We start from the raw sequence: 13,448 nt of genomic DNA on the forward strand, positions 1-13,448 counted from the left end.
ACAGCCCCTTCCAGCTCAATGAGCCCACACCATCCAATTACACCCATGTGACCAATTAACCACTAATCACATGTCTTTGGAATGTGGGAGGAAACCAGATCACCCTGAGGAAATTCACTTGGTCAAGTACGTATTTACAGACAGTAGCTGGAATCGAATCCAGGTTGCTGGGGCTGGATTACCCTAAACACGATGCTACCTTGCCATCCCGGCACACCGCTGTACCAAATGTAATCCAACACTTCTGGTCTTTGTGACTACAATACTGGGTGGGTGGGGCTCGCCTGGCTGGTGAGCTTCAATACTGCACTGGATGTGGATCCCCTGGTCCACTTGTCTCAGTGGTACGTTGAATGGGGTATTCCCTATCTGCGACACTCAGTATCACTCCACCTTAACTAATGAAGCCTGATGCACCATCAATAACTCACTCTGAGACGTAAAGGCCAGATATCAGCTTTTATTGACTGGAAGAAGGAACAAGCAGTGAGTGACCACCATACTACATCCTGGAGACTGAGAGGCCGGGCTCAGGCCTCAATCGCCTTTATACCGGGGTCTGTGGGAGGAGCCACAGGAGCAGTCAAGCAGGGGGCGTGTCAGGACAGGTATATGTAGTTCACCACAAAGCCATACTGGGATTTTTCTCTCTCTCTCCAAGATGTGATCATTCATTACGTGTTTGTGTTCTTCTAGACCTGCTTTTGGTGGTCGTAAGTGCGAGGGAACAGATATGGAGGCAGAAATGTGTAATACACAGGTAATTGTCATTTGAATTAGCAACACAGGATCTCGAGAAATGGACATCTGCGGTGTGCTGAGAGTCAGGAACCAGCCACATGTTCTCCTCGCTATTTATATTTAAGAAGCAAAGAGACAAAGACATAATAAAGATTTTCAGAGGGAGGTACAAGAGGAACTCCATGTCTTTGAAAATTAATTTATTCACAATACACCAGAAAATTGTAGTTATTTGAATAAAAAGAGGAAATTTTATTTTAATTTAACCATTTAAGACTCTTAAGATAAATTAGAAAGATGAGCTAGACATTTCATTCCCTATACTGAGGATGTGTTTACAGTAAAGACAGGCAATGCTTTTGTCCAAGTGGAAGTTGAGTTACGGAATGAGTTTCTTGGTAGAGATTTCTTTACACCATTTTCCCAGTTCTGGAAGAGCATTAGCAATATCTTTAACACTGTTTCAAAAAGCTCTGAAGTAGTAGTGAAATACTTTAGTCCCAGTTCCAGAACAGTGCCAACAGCATTTCTTACGCAACACCTCCACAGATTCAGGCATCAAACCTCACGTGTTATAGTACCCTCCTTGGTTTACACTACAGCGCAGCCAACACTGACATTGACTGGGGTGTCTGTACCTGTAGTTTGTCATCTGCCTCTTTCTTTCTGCTTTTTATGCAGCCTTGTCAGGGAGGTCAGCTTGATTTCATGGCTTTGCAGTGTTCACAGACGGATTCTCAGCCTCTCGACCTGACACCAAGGGTTCCAGTTTATTATAAGTGGTTACCTGCAGTCGGTTATGCAAAAGGTAAAATTCTGAACCTAGTGCCAGTTAGAAGTTAAGAGGAGTTCGCTGTGTACAGACATAGAGTTCAGATAACATTGATCCTGAGCCTCTGCTCTTTCCCAATCTTCCTCACAAGTTGTTAATTTCCTTCTGAAAAATACTTTTTAATCTACTTCCAGAATAGCAAGCAGCATAATAATTTGCTGTGGTCGTTATTAAAAGCATTTATTTTCATCTCTGGTTCTTTAATCTAATACATCCACAGGCATACAGTGACTCAGTAGAACCTGAACATTTCACCTCTTTCTGTACCCACATGCCTTGCCCTTCTCCCACACTCCTGCCAGTATATCCTTTATGGGACAAGTGCAGCCACCCCCAACCATACATTTGCCACACTCTCGAGCACAGATTTACTATCTGCTTCTTGTCAAGGTCCTCCTCAACCATCTCCTCCCAGGGGCAGAAGAGCTGCTGTCGAAATTGCAGTGTGGATTCTTCAGCCCAGAGACAATTCCACAGTACAATAACTTCAAGGGAGCAGCTTGTTGTTGTTCCTTTCCGCGTCATGTGACCCATCGAGCAGCAACCTTGCCATTTCTTTAGGATTTTTTTTTGTCTGTTTTTTACGAGGCCGAGTTGCCAGCTCGACGCCCAATGCTCAAACCAGCACAGATGGAAAACATGTAAAGAGCCGGCCGGATTCAAACCCCGGACCACTTGCCTCTCGGTCAGGCACCAGTGCCACTACACCACTACAAGGGAAATGCTTGGAGCTACACAACCACTCAACATGCTGTTTGTTTTTTTACCTCAATGAAGTCTTTGAACCTCCAGTAAGAGGGATTGCAAAGCACTTTCCTCAAATTTGTACTTTATCTGAGCAGACAAACTGTGATCAAAACTGCACATCAGATCCAATCTAGGTGAAGACTGGTGTTAGGCAAGGGTGTTTCACTGGCCCAAAATCCTTATCACTCTTTCTTGCTAAGGGCTACACTTCATCTCCAACAAGTGTCCCACTGGAGTAGAACTAACCCACTGCACTGTTCACCTCCATTCTGAACCAAGATCTCTCCAACTTTAGCAGTTGAATTGATCAATGAGGACATTGCTTGTACGTGCATATCATCGTCAGCTCATTTGCTGGAGCAAACAAAAGGATGGACCTCACATTCAACACTTACAAAACAAATATCCTCGACAAACCTGTCCCCAGTGCACAATATCACCTGTTGACATGATGAGATCTTCGGAAGTTCACATATTTTGACAGAAAGCCTAGTGACAGAAGGCATTGTTGATGAAATTCACCAGTGCCTTTGGTACACCAGCAAGGCCATGGTCGTCTGAGGAATGGGTGTTAGAAGATCAAGACCTCAAATCTGGCACAAAGCTTATGGACTTCCAGCCATCTGTGATCCAAGGCTTCGTGCTTCTGACATCAGGCACTTCAAAGGACTGGAGAGATAACACTGACACTATCCCCACAAAATCATCCATCCATTGGGAGGATAAGCAAACCTCTCCCTGGCTAATATCTCCCACTTTGAGACTACTCACTGGGTGGGCCATGTCTTTTGCAAGGCTGACAAGAGATTACCAAGGCAGACCATGTACTCACAGCCCTGTCATGGTAAGATCAGGTGGATGGAGGAGAAGTTTTGCATTTTTGAAGAAGTTAGAGGCAAGGGTAGGGTAGATAGTAAGAAACAGTTTCTTATGGCATAGATGTCTAAGATGAAGATATAGTTTTTGGTGAGAGGGTGAGAGGAGGTGATTTTTTTTTCATCCAAGGGGTTGTTACATTCCCTGAGATGGCAGCGGAGGCAGTTAGTCTCCAAACATGTTAGAAGTATTGGACAAGTATGAGTCACAAGCTACAGGCCAATCAGGGAAATGGAATCAATATGGATAGGTTGGTGGGTTAAGGGCCAGTTCCAGTGCTGGGTGAATCTGTGTTGGCTCCTAGAAATTCTGACTCGTGACTGCTCAAAGGAGTATTCAGTACAACAATGAGATCTTTGATCCATACATTGGGAACGTTGAGAATCTCAGCATAAAGAGCCGAAGGAGCTCACCACCTCACAATCTGCCCCCCTAACTGCCCTCCCAAGCATCTCTTGCCCCATTTTCTGTCTCACACTGCCCTTATTACTCACCTTGCAATCCAGAACTGCAGTGCCTATGGAGAAAAGTATCCCAGAAACTGTAATAAAAACACACAATCTCTCTCTCTCTCACTCACACACACACACACACACACACACACACACACACACACACTCTCTCTCTCTCTCTCTCTGAAACTGCTGGTGATGAACTGTATTGCAGTAATGGAATTGCATGGGATCTGTGTATGGCCTTGATATGTTGGCCCAGGTGACCTGTATTAACACTCTGCCTTTGTCCATTACCAGGTAGCTTGCTGTGTAAGTACATGTGCCGAGTGGAGGGCAAGAATTTCATGCTGAGTCGGGGGGACAGTTTTGTGGATGGAACCAGATGTGAGTCGAGTAACTTGGAGACAACAGCATTGTACAAACTCTGTGTTAAAGGAAATTGCAGGGTAATTTGAGTCGTAGAATAATACATATAGCATAGAAACAAGCTTTTCAGCCCAACCTGTTCATGCCCACAATTGACAAGTATCTCCTCACCTCACGTCGTTTTCACTGGACTCCCAGTGACAGATTCCTGCCATTCATGTCCAGTGCTCGTCACTCTGTGCGTAGGCACCATCTCTTGTTTTCATCCAGTGTTTTCCCCCTTCCCTGCCCCTAACACTCTCCATTATCACTCAGCGTTGTAGTTCCTCACCTCTGCCTTCCCCTACATGGTCAAAACCGTGACTTCTCAAATCCTGTCACTCCACTCCTCACCCTTCACAGCTCCACACACACACACACACACACACACACACACACACACACACACACACACACACACACACACACACACACACACACACACACCCCTCCCCCACCCCAGCTGCATGTCCCTCACCACCTTTTCAGCCATTGTCATTCACCCCTAAACATCCCTCAGCCCCCTGGCCCTTATGGCTCCTTCAATCTCCCTTGCGATCTGTGTAATTTATTCATCGTCTTCCACCCTCTTTTCTGACTGAGCGTCATTTATTTTGCGTTGATTTTGTTTTGCTTGTAGGCATTCGGCTGTGATGGAAAGCTGGACTCTGGCCAGATGTGGGACAGCTGCATGGTTTGTGGTGGTGACAACTCCAGCTGCCAGAAGCTAGTTGGTTCCTACACTGAGGGGACTACCCAGGGTAACTATGACTTGTGAGGCAGCCTTGTAGTATTGGGTAATGCAATGAAAGGCAGCCTCTGACTTGCCTAATACTTCCCCCTCCCATCAGATTCCTTCTTCTCCAGCACTTGCATGTCCCCACCCTCCTGCCTTCACCCATCACCTTCCAGCTAGCCTCCTTCCCCTCCCCGCTCCTTTTTATTTTGCAATCTTCCCTTTTCCTATCCAGTCCCAAAAACAGGTAGCAGTACCCCCCAACCCTCTCAATACCAGACAGTGATGCAGCCTGTCAGAATGCTCTCCACAGTACATCTATAGAAATTTTCAACTGTTTGAGGTGACAAACCAAGTCCCTTCAAACTCCTAATGAAATATAGTTACTGTCTTGTCTTCTTTATAGCCACATCAATATGCTGGGACCAGGTTAGATCCTCAGAGACATTGACACACAGGAACTTGAAATTGCTCACTCTCTCCACTTCTGATCCCCCTATGAGGACTGGTTCATGTTCCATTGTCTTACTTTTCCTGAAGTCCACAATCAGCTCTTCATCTTACTGACGCTGAGTGCAAGGTTGTTGCTGCAACACCTCTCAACTAGCTGGTATATCCCGCTCCTGTATGCCCTCTCTTCCCCATCTGAGATTCTACTAACAATAGTAGAATATATTTTGAATTGAATTGATTGATCTTTATTGTCATTATACATAGATACAATGAAACTGTTTGGCTTCCTCTCAGGTAATCAAACAAAGCGGTAGATAAAAACAAGACAGTAATAGAAAAACAGTATTAAATAGATAAGTAGCAGAAAATAAGTTGCATCAGCACCAGAATATCACAGTAATGCACAAAGTGCCGTCAGTGCAAGTATTTGAGTCCTTGTGTGTGCTCACAGTTTCAGTCATTGTTCTGTGGGAGTGGTGTGATGGAGGCCACAGCTCTGGGGTAGAAGCTGTTCTTCAGTCAATTTGTTCTGGCTTTTAGTGTCCTGAACCTTTTGCTGGACGGCAGCAGGTCAAACAGGGAGTGGCTGGGGTGTGTGGTGTCTCTGGTTATGCTGATTGCTTTCCTCCTGAGTTTACTAGAATAGATGGTGCCCAGTCCTGGGAGCTCCATCCTGACAACTATTAAACTTAGATTACGGTTTAGACCAGGGGTTTGCAGTCTGCGGTCCACTGACCCTTTGCTTAAGGGTATTGGTCCATGGCATAATAAAATTTAGGAACCTTTGCGTTAGACCATCGTTTATCTAAATTCAAGTGGCCAAAATAATAAAAAACAGAAGGTATTGGAAAACGCGCAAAGAAACATATGATATTTAAGACTGGTAACCATCTATCAGAATCTATAAGGCTGGTTTATGCAACTGACGCTCTTTAGTCAAGTGTCAATCTTGTGATTCTATTCTGCACCCATTCCAAGGTCAATGCAAACTTCCTGAGGTGCAGTACTCAGATTAAGTATGTTGACCAGCTGGACCCTAAACACAGCTTTAGACAACTGTAGCATACCTCTACTGCTATTAGCAAGTATCAGATGCACTCACGATGCTGGAGATGATTTCGGTGAGAACATTTTGGAGTGGTGGGTAATGAGACACTGATATCGTTAGAATGAACCAAGAGGAAATGGGAAGTTTATTGTAGAGACAGATGCTGATATCGTTAGAATGAACCAAGAGGAAATGGGAAGTTCATTGTAGAGATGCTGATATCGTTAGAAAGAACCGAGAGGAAATGGGAAATTTATTGTAGAGACGCTGATATCGTTAGAATGAACCGAGAGGAAATGGGAACTTTATTGTAGAGACGCTGATATCGTTAGAATGAACCGAGTGGTAATGGGAAGTTTATTGTAGAGACAGATGCCGATATCGTTAGAATAAACCAAGAGGAAATGGGAAGTTTATTGTAGAGACAGACGCCGATATTGTTAGAATGAACCGAGAGGAAATGGGAAGTTTATTGTAGAGACACACGCCGATATCGTTAGAATGAACCAAGAGGAAATGGGAAGTTTATTGTAGAGACAGACGCCGATATCGTTAGAATGAACCAAGAGGAAATGGGAAGTTTATTGTAGAGACAGACGCCGATATTGTTAGAATGAACCGAGAGGAAATGGGAAGTTTATTGTACAGACAGATGCCGATATCGTTAGAATGAACCAAGAGGAAATGGGAAGTTTATTGTAGAGACAGACGCCGATATCGTTAGAATGAACCGAGAGGAAATGGGAAGTTTATTGTAGAGATGCTGATATCGTTAGAATGAACCGAGAGGAAATGGGAAGTTTATTGTAGAGACGCTGATATCGTTAGAATGAACCGAGTGGAAATGGGAAGTTTATTGTAGAGACGCTGATATCGTTAGAATGAACCGAGTGGAAATGGGAAGTTTATTGCAGAGACAGACGACGATATCGTTAGAATGAACCGAGAGGAAATGGGAAGTTTATTGTAGAGACGCTGATATCGTTAGAATGAACCGAGTGGAAATGGGAAGTTTATTGCAGAGACAGACGCCGATATCGTTAGAAAGAACCGAGAGGAAATGGGAAGTTTATTGTAGAGACAGACGCCAATATCGTTAGAATGAACCGAGAGGAAATGGGAAGTTTATTGTAGAGACGCTGATATCATTAGAATGAACCGAGTGGAAATGGGAAGTTTATTGTAGAGACAGACGCTGATATCGTTAGAATGAACCGAGAGGAAGTGGGAAGTTTATTATAGAGACAGTCGCTGACATTGTTAGAATGAACCAAGAGGAAATGGGAAGTTTATTGTAGAGACGCTGATATCGTTAAAATGAACCGAGTGGTAATGGGAAGTTTCTTGTAGAGACAGACGCCGATATCGTTAGAATGAACCGAGAGGAAATGGGAAGTTTATTGTAGAGACAGACGCTGATATCGTTAGATTGAAAAAAGATGAAATGGGAAGTTTATTGTAGAGACAGACGCCGATATAGTTAGAATGAACCAAGAGGAAATGGGAAGTTTATTGTAGAGACAGACACCGATATCGTTAGAATGAACCAAGAGGAAATGGGAAGTTTATTGCAGAGACGCTGATATCGTTAGAATGAACCGAGAGGAAATGGGAAGTTTATTGTAGAGGCGCTGATATCGTTAGAATGAACTGAGTGGTAATGGGAAGTTTATTGTAGAGACAGACGCCGATATCGTTAGAATGAACCGAGAGGAAATGGGATGTTTATTGTAGAGACAGATGCCGATATCGTTAGAATGAACCAAGAGGAAATGGGAAGTATATTGTAGAGTCAGACGCCGATATCGTTAGAATAAACCGAGAGGAAATGGGAAGTTTCTTGTAGAGACACTGATATCGTTGGAATGAACCGAGAGGAAATGGGAAGTTTATTGTTGAGACAGACGCCGATATCGTTAGAATGAACCGAGAGGAAATGAGATGTTTATTGTAGAGACACTGATATCATTAGAATGAACCGAGAGGAAATGGGAAGTTTATTGTAGAGACGCTGATATCGTTAGAATGAACCGAGTGGAAATGGGAAGTTTATTGCAGAGACAGACGCCGATATCGTTAGAAAGAACCGAGAGGAAATGGGAAGTTTATTGTAGAGACAGACGCCAATATCGTTAGAATGAACCGAGAGGAAATGGGAAGTTTATTGTAGAGACGCTGATATCATTAGAATGAACCGAGTGGAAATGGGAAGTTTATTGTAGAGACAGACGCTGATATCGTTAGAATGAACCGAGAGGAAGTGGGAAGTTTATTATAGAGACAGTCGCTGACATTGTTAGAATGAACCAAGAGGAAATGGGAAGTTTATTGTAGAGACGCTGATATCGTTAAAATGAACCGAGTGGTAATGGGAAGTTTCTTGTAGAGACAGACGCCGATATCGTTAGAATGAACCGAGAGGAAATGGGAAGTTTATTGTAGAGACAGACGCTGATATCGTTAGATTGAAAAAAGATGAAATGGGAAGTTTATTGTAGAGACAGACGCCGATATAGTTAGAATGAACCAAGAGGAAATGGGAAGTTTATTGTAGAGACAGACACCGATATCGTTAGAATGAACCAAGAGGAAATGGGAAGTTTATTGCAGAGACGCTGATATCGTTAGAATGAACCGAGAGGAAATGGGAAGTTTATTGTAGAGGCGCTGATATCGTTAGAATGAACTGAGTGGTAATGGGAAGTTTATTGTAGAGACAGACGCCGATATCGTTAGAATGAACCGAGAGGAAATGGGATGTTTATTGTAGAGACAGATGCCGATATCGTTAGAATGAACCAAGAGGAAATGGGAAGTATATTGTAGAGTCAGACGCCGATATCGTTAGAATAAACCGAGAGGAAATGGGAAGTTTCTTGTAGAGACACTGATATCGTTGGAATGAACCGAGAGGAAATGGGAAGTTTATTGTTGAGACAGACGCCGATATCGTTAGAATGAACCGAGAGGAAATGAGATGTTTATTGTAGAGACACTGATATCATTAGAATGAACCGAGAGGAAATGGGAAGTTTACTGTAGAGACAGACGCCGAAATCGTTAGAATGAACTGAGAGGAAATGGGAAGTTTATTGTAGAGACGCTGATATCGTTAGAATGAACCGAGTGGAAATGGGAAGTTTATTATAGAGACAGACGCCGATATCGTTAGAATGAACCGAGAGGAAATGGGAAGTTTCTTGTAGAGACGCTGATATCGTTAGAATGAACCGAGTGGAAATGGGAAGTTTATTGTAGAGACAGACGCCGATATCGTTAGAATGAACCAAGAGGAAATGGGACGTTTATTGTAGAGATGCTGATATCGTTAGAATGAACCGAGAGGAAGTGGGAAGTTTCTTGTAGAGACACTGATATCGTTGGAATGAACCGAGAGGAAATGGGAAGTTTACTGTAGAGACAGACGCCGATATCGTTAGAATGAACTGAGAGGAAATGGGAAGTTTATTGTAGAGACGCTGATATCGTTAGAATGAACCGAGTCGAAATGGGAAGTTTCTTGTAGAGATACTGATTTCGTTGGAATGAAATGAGAGGAAGTGGGACGTTTATTGTAGAGACAGACGCCGATATCATTAGAATGAACTGAGAGGAAATGGGAAGTTTACTGTAGAGACGCTGATATCGTTAGAATGAACCGAGAGGAAATGGGAAGTTTATTGTAGAGACAGACGCCGATATCGTTAGAATGAACCAAGAGGAAATGGGAAGTTTATTGTAGAGACAGACGCTGATATCGTTAGAATGAACCGAGAGGAAATGGGAAGTTTATTGTAGAGACAGACGCTGATATCGTTAGAATGAACCAAGAGGAAATGGGAAGTTTATTGTGGAGACAGACGCCGATATCGTTAGAATGAACCGAGAGGAAATGGGAAGTTTATTGTAGAGACAGACGCTGATATCGTTAGAATGAACTGAGAGGAAATGGGAAATTTATTGTAGAGACGCTGATATCGTTAGAATGAACCAAGTGGAAGTGGGATGTTTCTTGCGAGGAGTGACGCTGCGCAGTAATGGATGGCTTTCTTTGTAACATCACTTTGATGTGCTGCTGTCACTCCAGTGCTCTGATAAATGGGGTGGAGCGGGTAATTAAGATGACGAACCTTTATCCTGGGTTTCAATGCAAGATCTGTGGGCTAAGAATCTCCTGCTTGGAAGTTCCCAGACTGAACAATGGGTCTGCTGGACTCTCTGCAGTAAGGGAGGTGTGAGCCACCAGCCAGCTTTGGTTCGGTTGGTCACGGTCAGGGGAATACTGTTTTGTTGGAGTGCTCCACGGAAGCAAGAAGATGCAGTAATGGGTTGTTGCTTTTACTCATCTAACACTAATGAAATTCACATTTTCTTATGCAGATGACTGGGGCAAAGTTATAGTGTCCATTCCAGAAGACACAGGAGTGATCTGTATGGGTTCTCAAGCCAGTTCCTATTCCGTTGCCTGCCCATCATCATATTCCTTGATATCCCAGTATCCAAACATCTGTTTTTTAAGGCTTAAATAAAGTAATTTGGCCAAGCATTCAGAGTCTTCTGGACAGTGATTTAAGCCTTTTAGTAAAAAAAAAACAAATCAGAACTACATGTCTGATCTCTTATTTTGAGACTGTGACCTGCCTGGTTCGTTCAGACAATATTAGTTTCCAGATAGAAGAAACTATATCAAAACTTCTAACTGGCCAAGCTTTCGAAGAGTTTTTTACACTGCTCACTCTGCTAAATTAAAAGCAATAGGCCCCATTCTATTCTATTTTTAATCTGCTTCTCTGCTCTTTGTCTCAACTTACTGAAGAATAATAGTGCTGGAGGCTGGATGGAGAATCAATCTGTAATCACTGATCCGATCAATCAGCATCCCTGTATAAATCAGCACATTTGGGGTGCTCATATAGTGATTTTCAATCTTGCCTCATTAAGCTTGGATGTTGAAGCTTCAAACACACAATGCTCACAATCTTACAGGGGAATACTGTACGATGAGAAAAAGTGACCCCCAATATTCATCCCTCTATCCTGTGCTGGCCTAAGGGCAGTAAGCACATTCACTGACAGCCAGTCATTGCAGCAATTTTAATTCAGCAAGACTTTCTGCAACAATGTGCAACTGATCATGTTCTTACTTTTGAATTGCAGAGTATGTTACTTTCCTCACAGTCCCAACACGTTCTACCAATGTCCGAGTTTCCAACAGGCAGGCTATGTTCTCTCATCTAGGTAAGTTATCAGCGAAAAGGTTTCAGTCATTACATGGAGTTACTCATTACCAAAACCAGGAGGAGGATGACTGGTGAAGGAGAGGGATTACCATTCAAACCTTCTAAATGGTGTTAGATCAAATTTATTTAGAATTGTGTAACATTTCTACAGATTAATAACACTTCTCATCTCACTAATATATTCATCTATTCTTTGCCTTTTCATGTGATTATTCAGCCACCCTTTCTGCATCCATCTATTCATTTGAATTAACACTTGGTAGCAAATTCTATTCTCATCACTCCCTGGGATTTCTGCTGGGATTTCTATTGGACTGACTAGGGACCATCTTGTACTGACAGTACTAGATTTTCAACTCTAGAAGTGGAAGTATCTATTTTGATCTCCATCAAATTCATTCATAATTAACAATACTATATACGTTCCCACCACCTATTAATCGCTCCCAATGGCATGCATCTCAAGTAGCCTCTGATAATCAAGTCCAGCTCCTGGTCAACACATGTGGCTTAGCTACTAAGCCCGGCAGAACCGTTTCTACTGACAGGAGAAGGTGAAAAGGTGGGTTACTGGTGCCTTAAAACCAGTCACTTTGGGCAGAGGGGCTCATCAGCTGTGGTTGGCAGCTCATCTAGGAGTATTCTTATCTCAAACCTCCACTGCCTTGTGGCAATACCCACTCATGGGGAAGGCTTTGGGAGTAAACCCCGAGGGAAAAATCTGGAGCTGGAGTCTTTAAGACAGCCCTACGTTGAGTTCAACGCTGACTGGCAACTCCTGTGACACTGCTTGTGCCGAACTGTATCTGTCTCTGCCATTCCTTCAGGTTCATCAAATGTGAGGAGAGGGGGAGCGTGCTCTCCATATTGTACTGCCGAGACTTGCATATCTGAACAGCCAGGACACAACATCCATGATCAACACTGACCAATGGAAGCCTCAGATATATTAGTACGCTATTGGCACGCAGTGGATGTAATAAGTACCGTCTACAAAAAAAACTGTACAGCTATTTGCACAGTCTGTTTGTCCAGCACCTCCCAAACCTGGGAACTCCACCACTCTAAAGACCCAAGACAGTGTGTCACCTCTCAGATGCAGTTTCCCTCCCAAGTCATACACCATTCTTATATGGAAAGGTCAAACTAAATTCTTGAGCACTTTGTCCAACAAGGGCAAATACTCTTGCCAATGATACCCACATCACATTATTAAATATTTGTATTGAGTCACCTACTTACCCTCTTCTTACTTAGAGACCATGTCTATAATCTACAAAATCTTCCAAGCTGTGAATGAACAACAGAGGAAGAAAATATTGCGGTAATTCCATTGGCCACATGTCATTTTTTAATAGTGAAATGTCTAATCTGCATAATTAAAGGAGATGTGGCAAGCTCAGGAATGTGACCTTTGCCATTTGGAAATTAAAACCTTTTTGGATCCAAATAGGTGGGAAGGGAGTGGATAAAACTTACATTTTCACTAACTCTGCAACCTTTTTTCAATCCGATCCTCCTGCATAACCTAGTTATATCAACCACCTGAGCTGAAAGACTGGAATTCATTCATTTTCACTCTCTCTCACTCTCAAACTCTCACTCTTTCATTCTCTCACTCAACTCTCTCATTCACTCAAACTCTCACTCACTCTCATTCTCTCTCTCAATGTCTAACTCTTTTTTATCATAATAATTTTCACAACTTTAGTCTGAATGTTGTATTATGTGATCTAGTGTCACGACATTTGTCTGATGGATTTCTGTGTGCCCGGGTTTATTAGAAGTGTTATATGAATGTGTGTTGGCACGTGGCCAAGTGGTTAAGGCGTTTGTCTAGTTATCTGAAGGTCGCTAGTTCGAGCATTGGCTGAGGCTTGCGTGTGTGTCCTTGAGCAAGGCACTTAACCACACA

General features: G+C 42.9%; 1 protein-coding gene across 1 annotated transcript in view; it reads left to right on the forward strand.

Moving 5' to 3' along the window:
* The window catches only part of adamts13 (ADAM metallopeptidase with thrombospondin type 1 motif, 13), an 86,025-nt gene that overhangs the window by 32,917 nt on the left and 39,660 nt on the right, over positions 1-13,448 (forward strand). The window contains exons 14-18 of the mRNA XM_059993511.1: positions 697-760; positions 1,423-1,549; positions 3,949-4,097; positions 4,697-4,817; positions 11,451-11,531. Of these exons, the coding sequence (XP_059849494.1) occupies positions 697-760; positions 1,423-1,549; positions 3,949-4,097; positions 4,697-4,817; positions 11,451-11,531 (542 nt within the window). The remainder of the gene's footprint in view (positions 1-696; positions 761-1,422; positions 1,550-3,948; positions 4,098-4,696; positions 4,818-11,450; positions 11,532-13,448) is intronic.

The sequence above is a fragment of the Hypanus sabinus genome, chromosome 18 (assembly GCF_030144855.1).
Source record: "Hypanus sabinus isolate sHypSab1 chromosome 18, sHypSab1.hap1, whole genome shotgun sequence".
NCBI lineage: Eukaryota > Metazoa > Chordata > Chondrichthyes > Myliobatiformes > Dasyatidae > Hypanus > Hypanus sabinus.